The sequence below is a fragment of the Panicum hallii genome, chromosome 9, assembly GCF_002211085.1.
Source record: "Panicum hallii strain FIL2 chromosome 9, PHallii_v3.1, whole genome shotgun sequence".
In the NCBI taxonomy this organism is placed as follows: domain Eukaryota; kingdom Viridiplantae; phylum Streptophyta; class Magnoliopsida; order Poales; family Poaceae; genus Panicum; species Panicum hallii.
In genome coordinates this window covers 32,324,427-32,350,446 of record NC_038050.1, presented here as the reverse complement: position 1 = coordinate 32,350,446, position 26,020 = coordinate 32,324,427, and the positions used below count along the sequence as shown (strand labels likewise).

General features: G+C 44.5%; 1 protein-coding gene, 1 long non-coding RNA gene and 1 pseudogene across 3 annotated transcripts; all 3 read right to left on the bottom strand.

Moving 5' to 3' along the window:
- Positions 1–717: 717 nt before the first annotated feature.
- LOC112876836 lies at positions 718–4,981 on the bottom strand. 2 transcript variants are annotated; one of them, XR_003225376.1, is made up of 8 exons: positions 4,883–4,981; positions 4,694–4,791; positions 4,494–4,591; positions 3,987–4,074; positions 3,829–3,888; positions 2,743–2,914; positions 1,887–1,948; positions 718–1,098 (listed from the first exon to the last, which is right to left on the bottom strand). It is a non-coding gene; the product is annotated as an uncharacterized LOC112876836 (long non-coding RNA). The 2 variants fall into 2 exon arrangements; XR_003225375.1 differs by lacking the exons at positions 4,494–4,591; positions 4,694–4,791; positions 4,883–4,981 and having other exon boundaries at positions 3,987–4,422.
- Positions 4,982–7,225: 2,244 nt separating this feature from the next.
- LOC112873001 lies at positions 7,226–10,915 on the bottom strand (annotated as a pseudogene).
- Positions 10,916–12,274: 1,359 nt separating this feature from the next.
- LOC112873000 (probable inactive receptor kinase At3g02880) lies at positions 12,275–13,534 on the bottom strand. The gene is made up of 3 exons (XM_025936031.1): positions 13,235–13,534; positions 12,405–12,516; positions 12,275–12,315 (listed from the first exon to the last, which is right to left on the bottom strand). Exons 1-3 carry the CDS (start codon positions 13,532–13,534, stop codon positions 12,275–12,277), a joined length of 453 nt encoding a protein of 150 aa, XP_025791816.1.
- Positions 13,535–26,020: the final 12,486 nt, after the last annotated feature.

The following is a 26,020-nucleotide window of genomic DNA, read 5'->3' as shown; positions in this document are numbered from 1 at the left end:
TCTCTTATATTTATATTCAACTAGTGGAGATGCATGTGTTACAGACACGTGTTTAAAGTCAATTATTCGAAAGTTATTGTATTACATTGAACTATTACTTAAAAAATCTTATTAATAAATAATAAAATTTCGTTGCACCACGTAATTCCATAGACGAGAGCTATGTGCGTGTCTACAAGATGGGAAAGGAATCTTATAGGTTCATAAATAACCAAGGTTTTACTTTATTTCCTTCAACCAATAACAAGTGCAAATCGCAATTACATATAGTACATCAACAATATTTACTAATGATTATACAATAGTTATTCAGCCAGCAATTACAATGCTAATTGAGCTTCCATAATTGTTGTTTGATAGACATCGATCCTCTCCGGTGAAATAGTAATCATCAATTAAAGACCAAATGCCCAGAGCAATCAAATCCGATTCAGAAGTCAAAAGAAAGCAACATTAATTTTGTATACATACCATTCCAAGATACTTGCTCTTTATAGTAAGGGAAAAAAAAATCCGATTGACACTCTTTAATATTGAACTTGCGTGCATTCTATGAACTGTTCAAACCTTAATTTGGAGAGAAACAATCAAACCTTATCTAACCTCAATGTATCACATCTAAGCCTAACTTATATTAGGATTTGTTAGCTGTCAGATTAGCTTGTTTGAATTGTCATTTCTTCCCCCTCTTCTCTTCCCTCCTTTCCTCCATCTATCTGTCTCTCTCTACAATTTTCATTCATATAATGGTATATTAAACTAACAATGTTTATAAGTATGTGATACATTATTCAGATCAAAAAAGCCTTATACTACCACTAAATACTGCAGAGTCCATGCTTCTTCCCTTTTCAATATCAGGTTCTACCTTTGATATGTTAAAACAAATCCTGAAATTCAATTACGCAAAAGATAAATTGTACCATACAACTTGAATAGAGCTTTACAAAATAAATTATAAATCTATTTTGTTGCTTGATTGTTTTGTCAAATTCTAGCACTTGCACTGTTTGCTAGTCTTTGTGCTATCGGCTAAATTGATATTGGGGATGAACGTGAGTGGAGACAAAGTGTGTGAGCGAACTGGGTTGTCCTGACCTGCAAGACAAGAAAGATGAACGTGAGTGGAGACACAGTGTGTGAGCCAACTGGGTTGTCCCTAACCAGCAAGACAAGAAAAATACGCCTACACAAGTGAGACAGATTTGCAACTGTTAAAGAGGGATCAAATATTTATTTTAAGAGAGAGATAACTCTGGTCACTAATTCATGGTGGGCCTTTTTAGGCAAGCACAACATCTGAATTTCTATTCTTCTTATTTTCGTATCAAATAGTACTCCTCGCCCATCCTCGGTCCAATAAGTTAGGACTGCCCCCAGAGCATTGAAAAAGGAAAACAGAAATCTCTAGCCACCTTTGAACACGTTATATGCAATAGCATCCAAGAGCAAGCCATCAAGCTCAACATCTTAGAAGACAGGGATAAAATCAAACCCAATTTGATTTCTGGAGCAGTGATAAAAAAAGGGCACTACAAGCAAGCACGATTATCTCTGATGAACTTCTTGCTTTGGGATCATAACAGATACAAATAGCTCATAGTCATAGGCGTAGCACTTGCTCCTACTATGAAAGATTAATGTTGGTGTAGATGAAGTGTTATCCTTACTTCTAGATGAATGGTGTAGTAGCGCGCAGGCAGATGCAGTAGGGAAAAGATGCAATGAGTTAAAAAAAACTTTCAGTAAAAGTTTTGGAGAATTACAGCAAATAAATATTATAAATGGTTCATAATTTTTTTATTTTAAAAAAAATTGTGATACATGAGTGCAATAAAGAGGATATTTTCAAACTAGATGCAATAAGATCATGTAATTTTCTATACCTTTTTCAAAGTCCTTAAAATGGATGTAATGCAAAATCCCCAATAATAACATGAATGCCTGCCTGCAAAAGTTTAACTAGCATAAATAAACATTACTACACAATGATTGTAAAAACTAACAATTCATTTTGAAGGAACAGGCATAGTACTGCAAAGTTTTAAAGTTAGAAACCGTATACAACTCAAAAGAAATTTTCAGCCACAACCTTCCTTTTTATATTGCAAATGCACCCTTTGCTCCCAAGTCTCCACCATTTGGAAACACCACTATTGCAGACAAAAGCATTCATGGGAACTAATTGATTTGCTCCATAAGCACATACGAAGGTTATAGAAGGAAAGGGCTATTATAATAAAGTAGTCCAGGTCCTTCCTGAATTGTGCCGATCAAGAAAACTACACCATTATGTAGGTGAACAGATAAGAAACAACAATGACAATGAACTATTTGAATCAAGATAGATAAATGCAATGGATACTACAGAATCAAATTATTCCTGCATATCCAAGAGAAAAATACTCTTAGTAAGATTATTATGTGGAGGTAAAGCAGCACCAGCTCCAAATGAATGCACAAAATACTACCAGGCTACCAGTTCAATCAAGGTTCTTAAAATGAGAAATTGGGCACAGAAAAAACCTTCCAGTTTCTCTATTGTTGCCTAAATTGGCACTGCATAGAACCATGGTTCTTAAGGCATTGAGGCAAGGTGGTGCCCCCCCCCCCCCCCCCTCAACGCCTAGATGAGGTGAGGTGAGGCCATATACCCATATAGAAACACCAAATTAACAGCATAAAAGGAGAAAAGAAAAAAGAAGGAAGAAAAGGGCAAGGAGTAAGGCCTAGCCCACCTACCAGCCCATAACAACCACATATCCTGTTAGCATATCCTCTTCCCCGTTCCTCCTTTTTCGCAGCAGCGCCGCTCCTCTTCCTCCATGCCAACCCCATGCCTCTCACTGCCTGCGCTGCACTCCAGATCGACTGCTGCCGCCGGCCCTCCCCTGCAGATTGACTGTCGCCGCAGCTGACCCGTGCACACACAAAGTGCGTTTAGAATTCCTTGAATACACCATTCTAAATCTGAATTTACTACAACAATTTATCCTAACTGCTGTACACAGAAATTCCCCCAAAATTGAGCAAAACTCAAAACATGCAGTGTCCACAAAACTGTGCAGGAAAATTAAACGTTTATTAAAGAGCCCCCTATTGAGCGTGACTATGAATAAATGATCTCCGTATCCTAAGTTAGGAATCATACATAGTTACCTATGCTATAACTGAAAGTTATTTTAGTATAAAATGTTAATTTCATTGAGACTCAACACGCAGTTCACTACATTGAATTTCCAGAAAAGCACATTACCACAATTCGCTACATTGGATCCCAGAATACCTAACCATGAGGGAGTGAACTGAAGCTTTCAGGGTGTGCAACATACAGCTCAATTGCAATATGTACATTGAAATTGATGGATTACCTCAGTACACATTATGTAGTGATTTTAGAGTTATTGCATCTATGCCAGGTAGATCGAGATAACATACGCCCATATTATTGGCCAGCAGGTTGTCATCCTCCCGTACCTAATGAGATCGAGATAGTATATACCCATGATCCTTGACTTATCTCGACTTAGACTCTCCGCCTGCCATAGTTTCGTGAGGAGCAGCGACTACAGAGTACAGAGGCATTCTCACAGACATCTAGTCCTAATAGATCAGACAAAATTATATGGGCACTATAATGTCACAGAAAAAATGAACCCTACTGCCACATAGAATAATGATGTTGATCATTTGAATGGAAAACAATGTTTAGCTAGCCATCCAATTAACCTGAATGTTTGGTTGTCCTCACTAAAATGCAAAATCTAAAGACAGAGAAGTAGAAAAATTTGCTTTAGGAAGAATAGTAGCTTAGCTGTGCCTACTCACATTAGAATGACCATCACATGCATCTCCATTAGAAGACTCGGTGCCATTTTGATCTCATACCTGGGATCAAATTGAATTCGGGTCAGGAAACAATGTGAATCAGCAAACAACACTTTTATGGGTTTCCAAAGAATGGAACACTAAAACAGTATGCTCACAGAGCGGTTCATCCACTTGGATTCATCAACGGTTTATTGCCAACAATCGTCTCTTAGAAATGTTGGAGGTGGACCACCTTGACACAAACTGAAGAAGAAATACATCATTGATAAATTGACGATAGCTACAAAAGGAGAAAAAAAATGCCCTTCTGTATTCCCTTCTAACATTTAACTACAAAGTGTGCGTAAGGAAATATGAAACATTTGTTCTTGTATACTGTGAAGGCCCTCCTCGATCCTTGTTGGGTTAACAGCTTTGTAAAATGCACCCTGAGGGCACCACCAAAATCATTGCAAATTTGCAGGATCTGATATTTGTGATGTGTTCAAACAAGACATAAGCAAAACAGAAGGAAAATGGCCGTCAAGGCTTTACAACATCAACAAGTTAGGTGACATAAGCATAAAGAACCTGCACAGCTTTACCACATTGTCCTCTTCGTTACATGAAGATTCAAGAGTATGGTATTACTTGATAGATTCAAAATATCCGGATTTACTGACCTTGGAGATAGATATGCAGGTCGTGGTCATCCATCAACTTGCAATTAATACAGGCATTTTGTCGTGGCTTAGGCATTTTGTCGAACACATCACATGCACTGGACAAGAAAATAGGAGAGGAAGCATTAGCGAGATAGTTTACCATTAGTCCATTAGGCATGGAGCAAAAGAAGAGGATGTAGAGAACGGGGATGATTTACCAGTGGACTGCTGCCGCTACACTGCCAAGCTGGTGGTCGCCGCTGGATGTCGCTTGGTTTTGGGGCCGTCGGCGGACTGGTGCGCCACCGCTAGCTGCCTGCCAGGGAAACGAACATCAATGAACGCGGCCATTCCGGCACCACCGCCGGAGCTTGCATCGCACGGGGCCGCGGAGGTCTGCTGCCAACCTGTACTGCAGATCGCGAAAGGGCGCCGCCTCTACCGCACGGCTCCTGTCGCCTTGCCCCGTGCACCGGCGAGATACGGAAAGAATGGAGATTGGGAAGGAAGCGAACGAAGGGTGGGTGCGGCGGGCAGGTATCAAAAAGCGCGGTGAAAAAAGAATTATGATTTTGGTAGAAATATTTCCTTCTATCAATTTAGTGGGTCTACACTTTTTTCATTAAACCTTTGGGCTACTAAACGGAACTTCTGTAAGGAGTACAGTAAACCTAATTTTGGTGAGAATTATTTTTAGTTCTTTCAACTTTTATAGTATAGAAGTATAGATATATTTTTTCTCTTCATCACCGATGATATTTTTTTTAGCCAATGTTGTAGTAAATTACTCTATGGATAGGATAAAATAAGAAATTCCTGAGTAGAATAGAGCAAGAAATCCCCTACAACTGAGTAAGAGAGAGGTTACAACTGAGTAAGAGAGAGGTGTGTTTTGCTAATTACTAAAAATATTTCGGTATTGAGGATGAATTTGGTAATCTACTAGAGCACCTTCCATTATCAAAAGAATAGTTTTTTATATTAGAAAAAAATACAAGTAATATTTTTATATTTTTTATATTTTTTTAGCTAATGTTGTAGTAGATTACTCAATGGATAGGATAAAGCAAAAAATCCCCTACAACTGAGTAGGATAGAGCAAGAAATCCCCTGCAACTGAGTAAGAGGAGGTGTGTTTCGGTAATTACTAAAAATATTTCAGTATTGGGGATGAATTTGGTAGTCCGCTAGAGCACCTTCCATTATCAAAAGAATAGTTTTTTCATATTAGGGAAAAATACAAGTAATATGTTGAGAGCATAAAGAGAATTTTTATATCTTTAGAAATAGAGATTTTGGTTAAAAATTACCCTCCAATAGTCTCTTCAATTGAATATCTAAATATAGATTTTTTTATTTCGGATTTCTCGTTAGCTAAAGATGGAGAGCGAAAATTGTTCTCTAGACTATGCCCAGATATAGAAAAGCTGTTGGAGAGTATAAAGATATAGAAAATGATTTTTCCTCAAGTGACTCTCTTAGAGAGTAGATTTTAGAAAGGCTCTTGTAGATGCTCTAGTATTTTTTTCAAAATTCAAAAGGCATGCTACCAACTAATGGCAGTACCTAAAATAATTCCTAGTTACCTAAAAAATACTTAGGGTTCTCATGCTGCCACCCCATAACAAGTCACTATTTGTAAGCAACCAAGATTTTGGTGACTTAGATAGCTTTATGAATGCAACTTCGCCTGTTTATTGTTTTGTGGAAAAATTTGCATTCCGTTTGTAAAGTATAAAAAATGCACAAATAATAATTTTAAACAAATTACATCATTTATGCATACTTAAAGCTAATAAGGTTATGACAACTTGACAGTTAGTTACAGATCCAACAACCTGTAAATTGCTCAATTTGATACGATATTTTGATAAATTAGTATACCTACGATTCAAATGTAGCCAGTGTGGCAAAATACAAGAGAGGGGCTGAGAGGGCCGGTGAATTGTGAAAAGAAAGCTGCAAATTCATATGGAACCGTAAAGAGATGCATTGAAATAATTTCAAATGATGACATAGCATAACATGCTTTTGTGCCCTGTGTCCTTGTTTTGCCCCCATCATCCCCGACCCCTCCCCAAAAAAAATCAGAATTTAAAAGTCCTATCAGGTCACATAAAGGTGTGCGATAAGACGGGCAGATGATAAAAGCGGGACCGTTTGGTCTACCTGAAATGAGATCTTGCATTTGACTAAATTTAACATCTAAGGATAATTTATCCATATCCCAATATCTACATTCGTAATAAAAACTTGAATATTTCATTTTGGAGAAAAGGTTTCAACCCTTTGCATCTGCCCTGCTTCATAGAAATTGAGTAGCATTATTCACACGATATACAATGACCATCTAATGTTATCGCTTCTAGATCTAAACTTCGCAAGGTCAAAAAGAAGATAGTGCTTGCAACAGAAACAGAGGAACATCGTTGCATCAATCCTACATATTCATGAACTAATACTAACGCAGATTACTATTGTAAAACAGCAATCATCCTCCCACCAAAACCACATCACGACGTGGTTAGAACTGAGAGCATGAATAGAGGATTTTTTAGAATTTTAGGGCGATTTGCCCTAGTCTTACTTAACGAAAGACCAGAACGTTTCAGTTTACAGTACTGTAACGGCTCGCAGAGGCACAGCCTTAAGTTGACAGACAGCAGTTCGAAGGAACATCTACCCTATTACAGCACCGAGAGGCGCAGGGCGCACAAAAGACCTCGAAAAGAAAGCAGGCGAGCGGTTGATCAAGCTTCCGTCTCCTTTGTGGTGTCGATCCATCCGTCAACGAAGAGGTGGGCCAAGTGCTTGGGGACCTTTGAAGGTGTCAGGTCGCCCCCGCAGTTCACCAGGAAGCTGAGCAGGTCATCTTTGAGATCGCCTGCCAGTTCCCCAAACTTCCAGGTTGTCTTGCTAAGCACTGCAACTTTCCTAGCCTGAGCTCTAGTTCTTGCATCTTCTCTGCTGGGCAAAGCACTCTCCAGTTTTGGATCAGACCTGCTATCTTCCACAGCACACTTGGCACATCTTGTCAGAGCCCATTCTGAAAACACAAGAGGTTTCTTAGTTTCCAGAGCCCCCCACAGGGCAGCAGAGGTAAACATATTCATTATCAGATGTTTTTTGTTACTAATCCAAAACTTCCCTATGGACTCAAAATTGCTACCACAATTAATTTCTAAGGCTTCAGAGATATTTGCCCAGATTTGTTTAGCTACCACACAATCAAAGAAAAGATGTATAACTGACTCATTGTCAGTGCAAAACAGACAGGACTTATCAGCTTATTCTTTTTTACACACATTATCTCTAGTCAGGACCTTGTTTTGCGTGAGCAGCTAGAGAAAGAAATGGACCCTGGGGGAATTCTCAGGTTCCAAACAGCTGGCAGATGTACTGGGGTAACACCTCTATGACTTTATATAAAGATTGTGAAGAGTAGACTCCATTTGAAGTGAAAGTCCACACCATTTCATCTTGTTCACCAGAGAAACTAATGGTAGAAGCAATCTGGACGACCTCCTCCCACTGTCTCATCATTTCCTTACCAGCCACCCTCCTAAAGGTACACTTCAGGTTGTTACCATCCTAGAGGTCAGCAATTGTTTTATTCTTTTCATTCACTACCACATATAGAGGCCAGAACTGAATTTCCAAACTTGAAGATCCTAACCAGTTGTCTTCCCAAAACTTTATTTTCCTACCATCCCCTATTTTCCATCTATACCCCATTTTAGCAGCTTTTGCTGCCCACGTCAGGCTTTTGAAGAATTGGGAGGCCCCTAGATCATTGCTATAAAAGATATTAGGCCTATCTGTATTGTACTTCTCATCTATTACTTGTTTCCAAAGCTTCCTATCATCTACCTGATACCTTCTCAACCAGGAACCTAACAGACAGATATTTAGATCTCTCAAATCAGGGATACCTAATCCACCAAAATTTTTACACACGCTAATACTCCCCCAATTGGCCAGATGCCATTTAGTTTATCCTCTGTGTCATTCAGCGTCAGGCACTTAATCCAGCCTACCCACTTTGGACTGAAACCTCTAGAAACTAAGATTTCAAATAGGAAGTCTAAGTTGACTCTATCAAGGTTTTCGTTACCGGAAAAATAAAATTATCGGAGGTTATAGATAAACAGGATAGACAGGATAATCAGGATATATCGGATCAAATTCAAATTTTTTAAAATTTTTGGCAGAATTTCACTTGAAACTGCCTCTAGTCCATTAGTTATCACTAATTGCATATAACACCAAAAGAATATTGCAATAAAGGAGCATATATGAAAGGTTCAGCATAGAATGTAACTAAGTGACACATATTACAGTCATATAGGCCATATTACAGTCCATTGGATAGCAAAGTATTGGCTGCCTCAAATATTAGCATGTTACAAAAGTTTGGAGTGCATTTAAGCTACAGCACAACCACACAAAATCCTGAACCAATGAACCATGCCACATCTTTTCCTCGGAGTTGTACAGCCCTACAAATAATTACATAGGAAATGTTTAAACTCTATTCATGAAATGAAATCACACTAAAGCATTGGTTATAAAGTTAGCAAAAGAAAGGTTCATCAAACCTTTTATAGTTCATTGATGCTCTTGAGAGTTGGCTTCTTTATCCTAGTTGATCTTGGCCGTAGAGGAGCTGATTCCCCATGATTAGCACCTACAATGTGATGACATGTATTTATTTTTTGTCAGCAACCAATACAATTCTAGAAAGCCTACTTGCAAAAGTATGCAATTGTAGTTTAGTCACCTGAGCTAAAACCATTTGATACACCTACATGAGCTCTAGTACCACCACTTCCTTCACCACCATCATTATCACCTTTGCAAGAAAAAATAATATTCCAAAGAGCAAAATTTACATGATGTTAATACGAAATCTAAACTAGAAAATTGAACTGAAACTCACCATCACCTTCATTGGAACTACTATCACCTGACTCAACATAAATTGGGCTGCCTTGTTCATGAGAAGAATCAGATGCATAGTCCTCTATAACTTCTTCTTCTTCTTCTTCATCCCATTGCTTTCTCTGTTTCTTTTTTCTGCCATTTTTTCCCAAGCAAAGCTTCCTCTTGAATGCAGCCACCTCTTCTATGTCCATTTCCAGACTTTCAATGACAAAGCTGCTAGGTGTGTTCCAATCAAGATCATCATCATTGTATTCATCGAGAATTGGTGTGGAATCGCTCATTGAATTATTTAGCCAATCCATGATTGGGTTTTGTTCATCATAAAGGGCAACATCCATCATCATAGCACATGGATCAACATCTTTTTCTTGAAGGCTTTGAAAGTCAGCTTCGAATTGTTGGATCTGTAGCTTCAAGTTATAATGCACTTTCACCAACTTGTGCAGCTTGTCAAAGCCTAATTTATTTCTTAATTTTGTGTGAACAAGAGCAAAGGTGCTCCAATTTCTTTCACATCCACTAGATGATACGCATTGTGAGACAATGCGTCTTGCAATCTTTTGCAATGCAGGGCATTGCCCTTCATATGAACCCCACCACTCAACTGCAATTAATTAAAAAAATAATAATATGCAACAACAGCACATAAAGTAAGTTTCTATACATTGTAACTTGCTGCACTAGTAACTTGCAATAAATGATCCAGCAAAGAGCACATTGGATTATTTCACTAAGATTCTCTGCACTAGTAACTTGCCAAAATGATCCAAGAACAGTAGCACAAGATTTTCTGGTTTCAACTAAGGACACAAGGAGTAACTAGGCATAGATATGCTTGTTTCAACTAGTAACTAGGCATAGAAGTGTACCTGGACTGCTTTTGCCATGAAGTGCTGACCAAAGAGCTTCTGGATCTCCAAATAGACCCTTCTTTTCAATGAAACAAGAATATTGGTCAATTGCAGCAGCAGCCTCTGAAGTTGAAGTAGCCAGTTTCTTTATTGCCAAAGTTACAGCCAATTGACAACATGATTTTTTTGCATGGTTTGATCTGTATAGCTCTCCAGGGTCAAGTGCAGCAGCTACAAAGGAAAAAAATAAGACAACAATATTAGAGACATGAAAAAAATACACATGAATTGAACAAAATATCTGTCCAGTTGTTACCTGCAAGCACAAGTGTCTCATTTAAGAAGATATCGTGTTCTCTTACTGATTACTTCGGCTGTTTTGTTAAGGAGATCTCTTTTTCCCTGTTCACCTTTTCTCAACTTAGCACATATATCATTATATGCCTGTATCATCTTTGGAAGTAAGCCGGATAGAGTAGCATTCTTTTGCCGGTCAGCAAAGCGAAGAACAAAGAAGATGGGTCCAACAGCATTAAGCACCGATTCCATCTTATCCCACCAAACCCTATTTGTCAGGCAATCATATGCAAAGCCATGGTCTTGCTCATTTCTCCATTCACTGTTTTTCCACTCAGCAGAGACCATCCATGACTTCAACTTGTCCTGCCTATCCCAAAAACTCTGCAAGCACAAAAACACTGTGCCAAACCTAGTGGCATTCCACCGAATCAGCTCTCCACCAATCTTCTCCCTCATCATAGCATGAAGTCTATTATGGTTGTAGAAGAACCTATATATGCGCTTTGCGCTATCCACTACATATGCAACATCGTCAAATCTTCCTATATCCTTCAACATCAAATTAATAGTATGAGCAGCACATGGCTGCCAAGTAATGTGTGGATGTTCAGTAGTGAGCTGCTTGCATGCTTTTTTATAATTTGAACCATTATCCATCACAATCTGAACGACGAACTTAGCCCCAACTTCATCAACCATTACATCTCTAATCTTCTCATAAATAAATTCTGCATTTTGAACTTCTCCGGTTGCATTCACAGATTTATGAAAGAACATGCGACCATTGCAAAAAATCATGAAATTGATAATACACATCATTGTAGGGTCTGTCCATGAATCGCACATAATTGTAACCCCATAACGACTCCAATCTTCCTTAAAAGATTCCATATGAGCTTCCAAGTCATTATAGTTCATATCTAACAGTGGTCCATCTATATCTCTTCCTTTTGGGATAGGTAGTTCCCCAATCTGTTGAGTCAATTTAACTGCAGCCCGAAAGTAGGGGCAGTCAGCTTTCCTACCAGGTAAGTCATTGGCATGAAACCATTTCGCCCAAGCCTTCCAAAGCTTAAGCTTGGAATCCCCATCAAGCATAATATCCACTCGTGGTTGTGATGGTGCCCTATTACGTACCAAATCTATATCAAACGGACTGTTGTGGTCTGGGTAGAAAGAATGCAATGAACTTTGTTTACTCAAGCTACCACAGCTACTGCCACTGCCAACTGTCTTGCCGACATTTCCAGCTTCACTACTAGTTCCACTTGCTCTCCCAAAAGAAGACTTGGTATTTGCCCCTCCAAGATTGGATACCCTAGAACTACTAGCAGCCCGAATGACAATACCACCACCTCTTGCTCTACCATCACGAGTCAAGTTAAAATCCCTTAGAGACTCACTCACTGCTAACTCATATTGTGCCTCTTCATCAAGGCTAGCAATAGCTGTTCTATAATCATGCTCTATGAGAGCCTTCTCAATATAGAGACGACTTTCCCTTGTGTCCCTCTTCTTTTGTTTGCTTTTTGCTAATTCATCCAACAGTATGTCCCTAACTTCGCGTGGCACCTTAGAACATGGCTGCACATTACCTTGTAATCCACACAAGTGCTCCCTTAGACGGGTAACACCTCCGCTTTGCTGGCCTGTAGGACAGTAGCCACACTTCCATCCAAATTTACCAACTTTTGTCCCATGGCTTCATGTGTCTCTAATTTTTCCTTTCAATTCTATCCGTTTTCCTGAAAAAGAATGAGATCTATTGTTACAAAAAAAAACACACAATGGAGGGAACTTGGAAAAAATGACATGTATTTTGTGTCAAACAAACCTGCTCTATCAACTACATATGTCTTGGACGACCCACCAGCTGCACTGCATACCTCGTCACTATCTGGTATGGCCTTCTCTTTGCTCTTGCCACTGCCACGGCAATCCATTCTCTGCAGTATGCCCTTAGCATTAATTTCAATTAATATAAAAGAAAATAAAATCTGTGTATAATCTGTTCGTTAAAGAACAATCAGACAATATATTTTTACTAGTATGTGATCCAGCAAGTCGAAACCAATAAAATAAATCATCACTCAAGCAGCTAAAATGAAAAAGAAACTTTCATTACTCAACAATTCAACATTAATCTACTACATTCATGCACTCCAAAATTTCAATCACTTCTTACAAATTTTACACTACACATCATCACAAATAATGTTGCTTCACGGACAACCAATTGATATTTAACACACAGATGCAGATCATATGGCTCAAAACAGAAATAAAGATGCTAGCTACAAATCAATTACTTTAGTTGAAAGGAGGCACCTTAATCGCTAGAGAAAATCAGGAGGCACTCACAGGGAAGCTTTGCTTCAAGTCCGGCCGCTTGACGTTCTTCTCCAAGAGCTCCTCTCAGGGCCTTCAACACTGACAGGGAGCCGAGGCCAGGATTAGTAGTTGTTAAGCAGGAACACATACACATCATACTAGAAATTCAAATCAATGTGACCCCATGGCACTCAAATCAGCAAACTGTAAAAGCTTGAGCATGCATCCTGAATATAGATGAAGAAATAAAGACATCATATATATCTGAGATAGAGCAGAGAAGGTTATCTTTCTATACGTCCTGCAAATTAAATTCACTAGCACTGGAAGCACTTGTAGGAGGAGGCGCAGCCCTCGGCGGCCTGGAGGCCGGACCGCCGGAGGGGCGGAGCCGAACACCTCGGCCGTCCACTCCTCCCGCACCACCGACTGCCCCCACCGTGGGAGGTCCACGACGCCGTCGCCGCCCTCCAGGGACGCGTGGTGCGCGGGGGACTTGCACGTCAGGAGCTCCAGGAACAGCACCCCGAGCGAGTACACGTCGAACCTGAACGTCGGGCGGCGCGCGTCCACGAGCTCCGGCGCGCGGTAGGCGGTACCCGCCGCCGCTCCCGCCAGGGCGCGCTGTAACATCCCAATTTTCATCACTTTGAAGAAGATGCAAGACAAACTCTCTAAGATCTTCTCCACTAAGCAATAGTGAGATATTTTCAAGGCAACTCTCTAGATTCTTATCCACTAAGCAATAGTGAGATATTTTCAAGGCAACTCTCTAGATCCTTAGCCCCTAAGCAAGAATAAAATATTCTCAAGGATCCTTCTCCACTAAGCAAGGGGGGAGATATTTTCCATGGAAGACTCTAGAAATAGTAATAAATAAAATTTTGAAAATGTTAAGATATTTTGGAATTCTCTAGAAGGAGGACACTTGTCCTAATACCATGGCTTCCCTTGACCTATAAATAGAGCCCCCCCTCCTTGCCATGACATCCACCCATGAGCAAGGTAGATAGGTTGTGGTAGGGCTAGGAGGGTTAGTGCTGGACTAGCCACTTAAAGGCGCGTGTTCCTTCGGGACTTTGCCGCTCCAATAAGGTAAGTGTTTTTTTTTATAAGCGTTAGTCTCCTAGTTAAACTTAAGTACTTAGTATATAAGTTGTGATTCGAAAGGACCCGGTACACTAAGTAACCAGAAGCCTCTCAAGTCACCGCACCACGCCCTAATTCTCAGATAATCATAACAGCGCCTACTTCCTTCGCAATAACTTCATCATCCCCTGGAAACCACAAAGTACTCACACCATTGACCTTGGAATAAACCGTCATGCACAGTGCCGGCCGAGATATTTTTCCACCGCGCACGCTCGCTCTCGCCCGCGCACGCGCGACACGCCGGCCCCACGACTGGACCGCGCACTGCCGCCGGCACCGCGCCGTGCCGCCCACCTCCGTGTCCCTGTGACAGTTCATGTATTTGCAATGCTAGGCAAATATTTTGTTAGTGTGAAATATGTGTTTGTTTGTATAAAGCTTATGTGTGTTTATGTGAAGCTTTTGAAAATTTAAAGTGTAAGTAAAAAGGGTATTTCTGTAATTACAGAAAAATCTAGGGTTGTTTTTGCAAAATGCATTTGGATAAAGGTGATTTCAAAATAAGTAAAAGATGGTTTTGTAAATATGCTTTTCTTATTTTATTCCCTGTAAAAAAAATATATATTTATCCAAAAATTGCATTTGAAATGCATGTGTTGAAGTGGGTAAAAAGTTTGGGTAAAATGGTAAAAATAAGGATATTTACGTAATTTTATAAAAGTACAAGTCCTTTTATGCAAATGTTTGATTTACAAAAGTAACTTTCAAATTACTCAGGACTAAAGTGTAAAAAGTGCAAGTCATCATGACATGTCTATCCAACCATTATGACGAGTCTATCCCGTCATAATGACGTGTCATAAATGCTTGAATTTAGGTCCTGAATTTTATAAAATTACGCTTTTGGGACAAAAGCAATTCAAATCCGACTTTTGTTCAAAAGTTTACGTGTAAAAATGTAAATTTTGAGTTTTTGAACTTGGGCCCTAAAGCAATGTTGTAGAGTTTGAAAAACTCTCCAACTTTCGTTTTGGGCATTTCTCCATTAGGGTTTTAAATCAACGGGAAATTTTATTTTACAATTAGGCCCCTGCAATTCTCTGATTTTGCGTATACGCCCTTGGAGAATCCTGCTTGACCTTCTTCTCTGCTCTCCCTTATCTGGTGCCCTTCCTGTTTCTTTTACCCGGCCACCTATCTCCTTCTCTCCTTGTTTCTTTTCCTCTTTCTCCCTCTCTCTCTCCTCCTCCAATCGGATCAGCACAAGCACCACAGGAGCAGGCCGGGCGGCCCCCAAGCGCGCAGGAGTAGGCGGCGCAAGGCGCCGGGCGGCGGTTGCAGCTCGGCCCAGGGCGGCTTGACGCGGAGGCCGGCCCAGGCGAGCGCGGAGCGGCGGGGCTCGGGCGCTGAGCGGCCCGAGCGGGCGGCCGCGGCGTGCGGGCGCCAGCGCGGGGGAGCGCATGGGTCGGCCGCGGGAGGAGCAGCGGCAGGTGGCGTGTGCGCGCAGCAGGCGCACAGGGGCGGCGAGCGGGCCCCGGCGGTGCAGGCCCGGGCGGGGCAGCGGCCCACGGCAGGAGGCGCTGGCGAGCTGGCGCGGTGCGGGTCGCAGGGGGGCGAGCGGCAGGAGTAGGTGGGGCGGCGCCCAGGCGGTGGCTCGGCGCGGGGCGAGCGGAGCTAGGCGCGGGCTGGCGGGCCGGAGTGGGAGCAGTAGGCGCGGGCTGCGACAGGCGCAGGGGGCGGCTTTGGGCGCAGAGTAGAGGCGAGCAGCAGACGGCGGCGGCTCGGCTGGGCCCGAACGGCAGGCGGGCGAAGCGCACTGGCCGGCGCTGGGGCAGCGAGCGCGTGCAGGGGCCGGAGCGGCGGAGTGTGAGCGGCTGGCGCAGACGGAGTGCAGGTGCGCGGCAGCCGCGGCGGCGAGCAGGCGGCTGTGGCCGGCGCGGGGCGAATGGGCACTGGCTGCGGTTTAGCTTGGCGCCGGCAGCGCGGCTGCGGCGCGTTGGAGCGAGGGGCCAGAGGTGGAGGCTGACGACTGCAGCATGAGTGCAAACGCAGGGAGCGGGCGTGACCCAGGAGCAGACGCGCGCGTGCCCAGCAAGCTGGCGGCGTACGGGTGTGACACAGACTCGTGAGCGGCACGGCTGGCAATGCAGGAGCTCGCAGCGGTGGCGCGTAGGCGAGTGGGCGCTGGAGCGGTTCGCGGGCGGTGCTGGAACGGCAGGAACGTGAGCGACGCCGAGCGGGTGGCGCGAGCGTGCAACCGATGGCGTACGGAAGTGGGAGGTGTGGACAGGTGTTGAGCGGAGCGCGCGCGGAGGGTGCTGGAGGCGTGTTTGGCGCGCGCGTGTGAGTGGCTTGGCCGAGGCAGGAGTAGGCCCAGGTGGCGCGAACACGCGTGTGTGAGCACGGGAGTGATGCGGCAAGGCCGGGTGAACACAGGTTAGGCAGCTGGAAGCGGAGGAGCAGCTGCACAGCGTGCAGGGCGGATTCGCACGGGAACAGCAGGGCCGCGTTTGGAGGATGTCGGAAGCCGTTGAGGAGAAGACAACGAAAGGCGCGGCCCTGATGCGGACAGACCTCGGTCTTTGTGAAAGCGGAAGAACAGTTATGGCATGGCGAGCCGGAGGAAAGGTGGCAAAGCGAAGACGAAGGTCCGAACGGATTTGGACTAGCCCATCCGCGGATGCGAGCGAGAGTGTTCTACCGGTGACCGGCTCGACTCGATTCCGTAAGCGTGAGCGCGTGCAAGATGACAGGCCACGCGCGAGCAGAGCAAGAGCTAAGAGTATGTGAACAGAGGAAGTTCAGTCCGGGGACAAGGAAACCTTAAGGTTCGCGGAAGAGATGGTATAGCGAACCAATCCAGCTCTGTCATTTCGTCCCAGGGATTCACGACATCCAGCAGCTTCTAATCTTCGTCGATCGCCGAGCAAAACTACAAGTCACCGCGGGGATTACCCCTTCGACCATCTTCCACCCACGACAACCCTCCCCGACGAACTTCTTCGTCACTCACGGAATCTCGTCATCGCCGAGCTCATCTTATCGTCGCCAATCCTATTCACCGCAGGGATTTACTTTCCGCGTGTTCTTCTTCATAACCAAGGCTACCCCAAGGTTTGCCCTGATTCACTAAATCTTCTTAATGCCGGCGATTCCTTTGCCGGAATATCGTCGTTAACTTCCTGGTATCTATTCTCCCGGACCAGGGACTTGATTGCTATGTTTTAGATAGTTCTGGGGTGTTTTCTGTAAAATTTCCAGAACTTTCTTTATTTCAAATCCGTGAACTTCTACATTTCATAGATTTATGTAGGAAGTTCATAAAAATGTAAAATCAGTTTTGTTTGAAACCCTAAGTCAAACTCTACAAGTTTTATGTTATGATCTTGAGTTGAGATCTTTGATGTGTGGTCTAGGTCAAATGTTAGGGAATGAATGTTTTATTGTGCTTTATAGTGTATGCTTGTATTATAGCTAAAGCGTAAGCTATAGAAGTTATGTCATAAGCAGAGATATGCGATATCTAGTTAATCCTTTCCCACGAAGTGCTCATATCCTTACCGTTAAGACGTTATCCTTGTTTTGATTGCCGTTACCTTAAGATTCTTGCTATCGGCCGATCCAAGCCGATTCTAGTCGTTTTCCATATCGGTCACATAGAGCCGATCGATCCTTAGTTTTCCCCTCCATATCCACACACCTCTATCAGCCGATTTATCGACTGAGAGATCAGCTATCTATATCTATCGGTCATGTATCCTCAACCACACTCCCATCGGCGGTACGTCACTCAATTGTTGTGCTGACGTAATCGAACCGATGCAACCACCCCTAGTTATCTAAGATAACACTTAAGCACATCTCAGTTAAGACACAACTGCTTTAGGAATCATCCCTTTGCTGAAGTGATCGATGCTTTCATCGATCATCTAGGAACCTGATGCACTCATCAATCAACTAAACCCTCGCTGTTTCCAATCAGCTCTATTGTAACCCTCAACAAGTAGCTGATCTTAATTGGTTGTCCTCTTAAAACTCTATCTAAGTTTAGTTCCGATCTTTCTGATTGATATGTGACTAGTATGTTGTATGAGTGCTGGTTTGCAATTGAATTGTGAAGTAAGGTAGTTTTATGTGCACCCTTTGAATGTAATGTTGCATTGCATATAGATACGACTGTTTTCGACAACGGTACCTGCGAGATCTCCCCGGAGTCTACGGAGGATGTTCCTGAAGACCAAATAAACGTCACCAAGGTATTAACTGAAGCCCCGAACCAAAGTTCGGAAGATATTGACATTTCTGACTTCAGTCCCACCAGTAAAGGCAAGCCCCGGACATAACCTACTATTTTATTACACTGCAATCTATATCTATTTACGTATTCTATGCATTAAGTTCTTAGGAATTGCTTGAAACCCTAGATGCATGAATCCTAGGAACCAATGTATTGCACCTGAGGTCATATCGACTAGATGCTATGCTAATAGGACCGGTAGAAGTCGGGTGATTTCCTGTCACTCGCGCGATATAGGAATTGTAATGTTTACATTCCTGTTATCACTATAAGGATGCCGGACGGGAGTTTTGTGCGGTATCATGGTTGAGGTGATACCCCATCTGTGTTGTTGAATTTTGATAAGGTCGCGGTGTGTGCCGATCGGGGTTAAGCGTTTGAAAGTACTAACCACATGCCGCGAAATATGGTAAGCGGTAAGCCTAGTAACCAATCGGCCCGAGGAGTGGACATACCTCCCACCACTCGTCTTGCTTCTTCTGGTTACTTATGTTCGACTGAGGAAATACGTGTTGCAAGGGCAACCAGGAATACGGGTTTTGTAGTCGCGCTACAGACGTATGTCCTGCACGAGTGATGTGCGTATGTTCCTGCAGTCGCTTGTGGTGGCTCTGATCCACGAGTCGGAATGAAAGGCAAACGGTTGCTTCGGAACGACCCTGTGGTGTTCCAAGCGTGTGAGTTAGGTTTACCTTGCAAGGTTAAATTCGATTCAGAATCGTCCGCCTCTCACGATGATTGAGACTACTTAATCCCTTTATCACACAGAGTAACAAGAGCAATTATATGATAAGTAATACTGATGGTTGAGATAAAGAGCTCTACCTTGCTTGCTTAGCTATAAGTGCTTATCTAGAATGGATAATCACATAGAACTTGGAAGCTAAAAGTTGAACATAAGGATCTATTCTTAGATGCTTTTCAGCTGAAACCAAACCCAGAACCTTTACAATGCCTTCATAAGTCTAATTATGGGCTAAAGTATACCCAACCCCGGGTAAGCCTTGCTGAGTATTAGTATACTCAGCCTTGCTAGATATATGTTTTGCAGGTAATATCTTGAAGACCCTACTCTTCCCTTGCCTTGGCCCTGTGCTCTTCCAGAAGATTGGTCCGTGGAATGGGATTCGTCCTCGGCCAACACTGGTGATATTGAGTGATGTCGTGCCCGGGCTTAGCATGACATCCGTCTCGACGACGTGCTGTAAATCATCGCGTATGTTTTCCGCTGCCAAAAGTCATAGCTTTAACAGTTTGTAGCGTTTTCTCTAGACTTGAAACTTCGTACTTCTTTTGGAAAACTCTTGTAATGTAATTCCTTATTTTGTAAAATGTGATGGTGATTGTATCTCTGGACTCACCTTCGTGTGAGGTAACCTTATTTGATCCTGTGTATCGGTGGTTTATCGGGACGTTACCCGACAGGCCAAGGGATTATACCGTTTGAAGCACGTTGGAGCCCTCTGGAGTGGACTCGCGTACTTGAGCCGGTATAATTCAGGTTAGTTCTGCCACAGTCCCCACCTCGCCCACGCCACCGCAGCGTCCTCGCCGGCTTTGCCGCCTCGACGCTCGCGCCTTCAGCACCGTCACTGTTTGAGTTGACGGCGAGCTGCCGCAGCCCACGCCATCGCCCGTCCCCGTGCGACGCCACTGCTACTCCCCTCGCCTATAAAAGGAGCGAGGCCGTGACGAACTCCATCACCAGCCCAAGCACACCGAGCCGCTTCACTCCGCTAGCTGAACCACTCCTCACGAGCCCAGCTCACTCACGAGACGAAGCCCCAACAGTTGACCCTATTCCTCGAGCTGTTGCACGCCAAGGTGAGATGGCAGGCAGCCCCGACCATTAACTCCGCAATACTAATAAAGGCCCAAAACATCCACCAGGCCGTGAGCACCTAACCCAAATCATTCTATTTAAGTACCAACCAAAACTATAAACCCAATATCTCCTTCATATCAATTCCTATTGTCATTTCCATTTGAGCTTATTTTATAGCTTGCTTGTGTTTGTTTGCCGGTTGTGCCGTTTCCGCCCGTAGATCACGGAGTGACCGAGGAGGAGCCTGCCAAGGAGCCAGAAGACCCATACCGCGAGCAGGAAGCCGCCGCCAATGACGCATACGTAAGCGAAGGCAAGTTTCATCGACCCCTACGTGAGCGGTTGCATCCATGTGAGGACGTCTAGTTGTAGCCCTGGTTTAGGATCGATTACATATATCGGTACTTGAGTGATCGAGTGTGCTCATACCTACATATGAGTAGTTATGCATATCCAGAGTTGAGGCTAGGTTATGAAGGAATTTGGCTGAGGCTAGGGCAGCTGGGTATGCTGGAAGCCGGCGCTACCGTGGTGGTAGACTGGCAGGTGAGTGCTACCGTGGAGGTAGGCTCGAGTTGATGTGTTGAGGGATGGCTGCTGCCCTGGCGAACCATAAGGACCGAGTTGTTTTGACATCTCACCTAGCTTACCTTAGTACGACCACAGGTTCCGTTATGGGGCGGACTTAGCCTAATCCCATTGGTTAGCCTGACGGTCGCGGGGATGTTTCATGGGTATAGACCATTGTGGTCAGGGCCCGAGGGTTTGTGCGGCCGGGCTGGGGCGTGACCACGGCTGGGTGTCGGCTATGTCGATTGTCCGTGCGGGCAGTTGAGCTTGTGGGTACAGTGTACGACCTCTGCAGAGTGTAGAATCCATTCGAATGGTCCGTGTCCACGGAATGGACAAGCTACGGTGTGGTCCTAACAACTAGTGAGCTATCTACTGTGGGTTGTGTCGGGAAGAAGGGCGTACCATGAGTTGCATTGCATATGCATTGTGGTTAATGTGAGTCATGCATGACATTCCCCTCCCGTAGGGTGAGGTGGAACTTGCTGAGTACTCTTGTACTCAACCCTTGTTGATTTTTCTCCAGAGGATCCCGACTTTGTTCCAGAAGACTGTGAGTAGATCGTGTCCGCACCCAAGCTGGTCGAGTAGAGTCGTGATGGATGAAGAGCTAGTCCTCCACGCCGTCATGATAGTCATTATCCTATGTTTGAGTTGTGTAGCTCTGTGTTGTCGCATTACTCCTCGTGTACTTGTAGAATAAAGCTCTGTATGACTCTGGACTCCACCTGATGTAACATGTATTATGCCGGAGACTTTGTTCGGTAATTAATACATGGTTTAGCCTTGATCTTCGGGTCGGGGCGCTTCAGGTGGTATCAGAGCCATGCTTGGCTGTAGGACACGAATCGGTAGTAACGAGGACCGTAGGAGCCCTAGGATGGTCAATTCTTGGAACCCTATTACTCCTTAAAACTTTATCCTTATTATGCTAACCCTACCTTTGTAAGTTAGATGGCGGATGACTGGACCACCACCTACTGCATCAACGAAGATGGATTCCCCAGGGTGCTTTATGCTGCCACGGTGCGACTAGGTATTCCGGAACGACCGGAGTACGTGGGTCGCGAGTTCATGGAGCATGGCACCGAAAGCTGTGAGGTCACCGTCCATATTGGCGCCAGCGATAAATACTTGGAGATGCAACCCTGGAGTGTCACCGCCACTGGAGCCCGTATGCCTGACACCATTCAACTTGCAGCTCGCAAGGCACTGCGGCACCTGTGCCAGATGTTCGAATGGCACTTGGGTTCCACTCCCATGAAGTACTTTCCACCGTTGGATCGTAACCGTCCTGCTTGGGCGGCAAGGATCCGCAACCTAGAAAGTCCTGCTGGGACAGAGAAGAACCCCACAGTTGTCGCTATGTCGGGCTATTTGCTTAGCCTCGATGATTTGTGCGACCAACTGCATCAACGCGTGAGAAATTTGATCCAGCGTGCTGAGAGAGCGGAGTCCCGTTGGCATAAGGCTAAGCTGGCCTTAGCGCAGGCAGAAGCCCGAGCAGCTGAAGCAGAGAGCCGCCTCACCATGGCCGAAGAAAACCTTAGGGAGCAGGCAGACCGCCATAGCCAGCTTCTTAGAGGTGTCTACCTAGTAGATCGCGCCAAGCGTAAGGGACACCATCCTGGGACTGCCGCTGAGTCAACCATCCTAGAGGGGATCCCACTATACCCTTTGTCCCAACCGCGCAGGAGGATTTGCGAACCAGTGCCGCCCACGCCTTCCGCGTCTCCCCGAGATCCCGGAAACAGTGATCCCGAAGACCGTGTTGTAGGGATCAGTAGTCGAGTCATCCCGGCTGACCCTTAAAAGTCGAGCCGCGTTATTGTAATCCGTCGTGGCATGTATCCCTGCTTGTTTGAATGAATGCTTGTGTGGTGCTTGAATGACTTGTTGATATTGTGTGCTATTATATATTTATATACATGCAAATCTACCCTAGTAATAAATAGGGAGAGCCACCTAATTTTATCCTATCCCTCCTTGACCGCAGATGTCCCGTCGTTCGAGCCGAGTCCAGGGACTCCATGCTCAGGAGGACGGTGACGAGGTCAATCCGAGGAACCAGGCCCCTCCGAATGTAGCTCCAGAAGAAAATGGACACCTACCGCAGCTACCTCCCCGTGCCCCCGCACCCATTGACCTAGCAGCCATACTACAGCAACAGAACCAACTCCTTCAAGTTCTTGTGACCACTCTCACGGCTCAAGCTCAAGGCAATCTTGGCAACAATAGACCTGCAATGCATCAAGGCAATGGCAGCAGGATTGCAGACTTCAACCGCTTGCAGCCACCTAAGTTTGGAGGATCCGACAACCCGATTGAGGCTGATGACTGGATCAGAGAAATCGAGATGAAGCTAGAAGTTGTTCATGCTGATGACCGTGATAAGGTGTTATTGGCCATCCAGCAACTGAGAGGACCAGCTTTAGCATGGTGGCAAGGCTACAGAGAGATGAATGAGGATGCTAACACCATGCTTTGGGACAGATTTGTCAAAGTGTTTAAGGAGCATCACATTCCTAGGAGTGTGATGAAGCTTAAGTTGGAGGAGTTCATGAGTCTGCAGCAAGGGAATCTGTCAGTGACAGAGTATCTGCATAAATTCACGGAGCTATCCCGTTATGCCTCAGAAGTGCTGAAGACAGATGAACAGAAGCAAGATGCCTTCCTTCGTGGTTTGGATTCGGAGATAAGGACCCTGCTTGGAGTTTCTATTTACCCGGATTTCAACACCCTAGTTAACAAGGCCATCACTACTGCGAAGCACAAGAAGGAAGAAATGAAGGACAAAAAGAGGAAGTTTGAAAGCAAGAAGGTGTTTCACCAGGAGAAGGCCCAGAAAACTCAGCACCCAGCTTATTCTGGACCGAAGAGTCATAGTGTGGTTTCTTACAAGGTGCCTACTGCATCATTCAGGCAGCCATCTCAGTCTGCACCTGCTAAGACTTAAGGTATTAACCACACTCAGTCAGCCGGAGGGAGCCAGCTGACCAACCCGAAGGCTTGCTTTAACTGCCGTGAGACAGGGCACTTTATTGCCAACTGTCCCTATAAGAACAAGCCAGCACCGTCTGTCTTCTCCAACTCAGTGAATGGACCAAAGCAAGCATCTGGAGCCAGCCGTGGAGCACCAGCAAAGAGTCAACAGTCATTTGGAAAGGCGAAGGTGAACCACGTCTACGCCGAAGAAGCTGAGGATGCCCCAGGAGTGATACTCGGTGAGTTCCTGGTCCAATCAGTTCTTGCAACTGTGCTTTTCGACTCCGGTGCATCACATTCCTTTATATCGTCAAGCTTTGTGGAAACTAATAATGTTGATACGGTAGCCCTTAAGAGGCCATTAATAACTCAGTCCCCGGGAGGCCACATACCTTGCCACTTAGGAGTTATCGGCATCCCTATTAACCTAAGTGGGGTAGTGTTCTTAGCCAACCTAGTGGTACTCAACTCCCAAGGGATAGATGTTATCCTCGGGATGGATTGGTTAACCAAGCACCGAGGAAGCATAGCGTGTGCAGAAAGGACTGTGACCGTGACCAATCATCATGGAGAAACGGTCACTTGCCATGTTAGGGTCAGTAGACCAGGCCCCATGCTACACAACCTAAAGGCTGAAACACCGAAGGAGGTACCGGTAGTAGCGGAGTATATGGATGTGTTCCCTGAAGAATTACCGGGTATGCCTCCAGAGTGTGAAGTGGAATTCGCCATTGACCTAGTCCCCGGTACAGCCCCTATTGCTAAGAGACCCTATAGGATGGCAGCCCCAGAGCTAGCCGAGTTGAAAAAGCAATTAGATGAGCTTTTGCAAAAAGGTTATATAAGACCTAGCTCATCGCCGTGGGGAGCACCTGTCCTTTTTGTCAAGAAGAAGGATGGAAGCATGAGGCTATGTGTGGATTATAGAGCCCTGAATGAGGTCACCATCAAGAACAAGTACCCATTGCCTCGGATAGATGATCCGTTTGATCAGCTGAAAGGAGCCAAGTTCTTTTCCAAGATAGACCTGAGGTCAGGCTATTACCAGTTGAGGATTAGGCCAGAAGATGTGCCTAAGACGGCTTTTGTGACTCGTTATGGTCAATACGAGTTCACGGTAATGCCGTTCGGTTTAACCAATGCTCCTGCTTACTTCATGAACCTCATGAATAAAGTGTTCATGGAGGAGTTGGACCAGTTTGTCGTTGTCTTTATCGACGACATACTAGTCTACTCTCGGAGTGCCGAAGAGCACGAGCAGCACCTTAGAGTAGTTTTGGGCAAGCTTAGGAGCCACCAACTGTATGCCAAGTTCAGTAAGTGTGAATTCTGGCTACAGAAGGTAAGCTTCCTTGGGCATGTCCTGACTGCTGAAGGAGTAGAAGTGGACCCGGAGAAAGTAACTGCGGTGTCAGAGTGGAAACAGCCAACCTCTGTCTCAGAAATCCGAAGTTTCCTTGGATTAGCTGGCTATTATCGGAGATTCATTGAAGGATTTTCTAGGATAGCCAGACCAATGACGGAGCTGCTCAAGAAGGACAAGAAGTTTGTCTGGACAGAAGCTTGTGAGCGGAGTTTCCATGAACTAAAGGAAAGACTAACTACCGCACCCGTGTTGGTCTTACCTGACATTCGCAAGGACTTTGTTATCTTCTGTGATGCTTCCAGACAAGGCTTAGGCTGTGTGCTTATGCAAGAAGGGAGAGTTGTAGCCTATGCCTCTCGTCAATTAAGGTCCCATGAGCAGAACTATCCAACTCATGATTTGGAGTTAGCAGCGGTAGTGCATGCTCTGAAGATTTGGAGGCACTATCTGATTGGGAATAAGTGTGAGATCTATACGGATCATAAGAGCCTTAAGTATATCTTCACCCAACCAGAACTTAATCTCAGGCAAAGGAGATGGTTGGAGTTAATTAAGGATTATGATCTGGAGATCCATTATCATCCGGGTAAAGCAAATGTAGTGGCAGATGCCTTAAGTAGAAAAGCTTATTGCCACCACTTGGTTACCCAGGAGCTACGGTTACGTGAGGAAATGGAGAAGTTGAACCTAAGTGTGGTACCCCATTCCTATAATTACAACCTTAGTGTTCGACCAGTCCTGGATGACCAAATCAAAGAGGCTCAAAAGGATGATGAGAAGCTAATGGAGATCAAGGCCCAAACCGGAGAAAACAAGGCCCCGGATTTCAGGGTGGATAAGGATGGAGTTCTATGGTTTAAGAAGCGGCTGTGTGTGCCAAAGCAAGGTCATTACCGTCAAACCATTTTGGATGAGGCACACAACTCAGCTTACTCTATTCACCCTGGTGCCACCAAAATGTACTTGGACCTTAAGGAAAAGTAC

Excerpts from the sequence above, each read along its gene's own strand:
- LOC112873000 (XM_025936031.1), bottom strand. The coding sequence starts at position 13,534 with ATGTTACAGCGCGCCCTGGCGGGAGCGGCGGCGGGTACCGCCTACCGC. Across the intron at positions 12,517-13,234 it reads GGCTGCGCCTCCTCCTACAA|AGAATGGATTGCCGTGGCAG; the intron begins GTGCTTCCAGTG and ends GGCATACTGCAG. Across the intron at positions 12,316-12,404 it reads ATATGTAGTTGATAGAGCAG|GAAAACGGATAGAATTGAAA; the intron begins GTTTGTTTGACA and ends ATTCTTTTTCAG.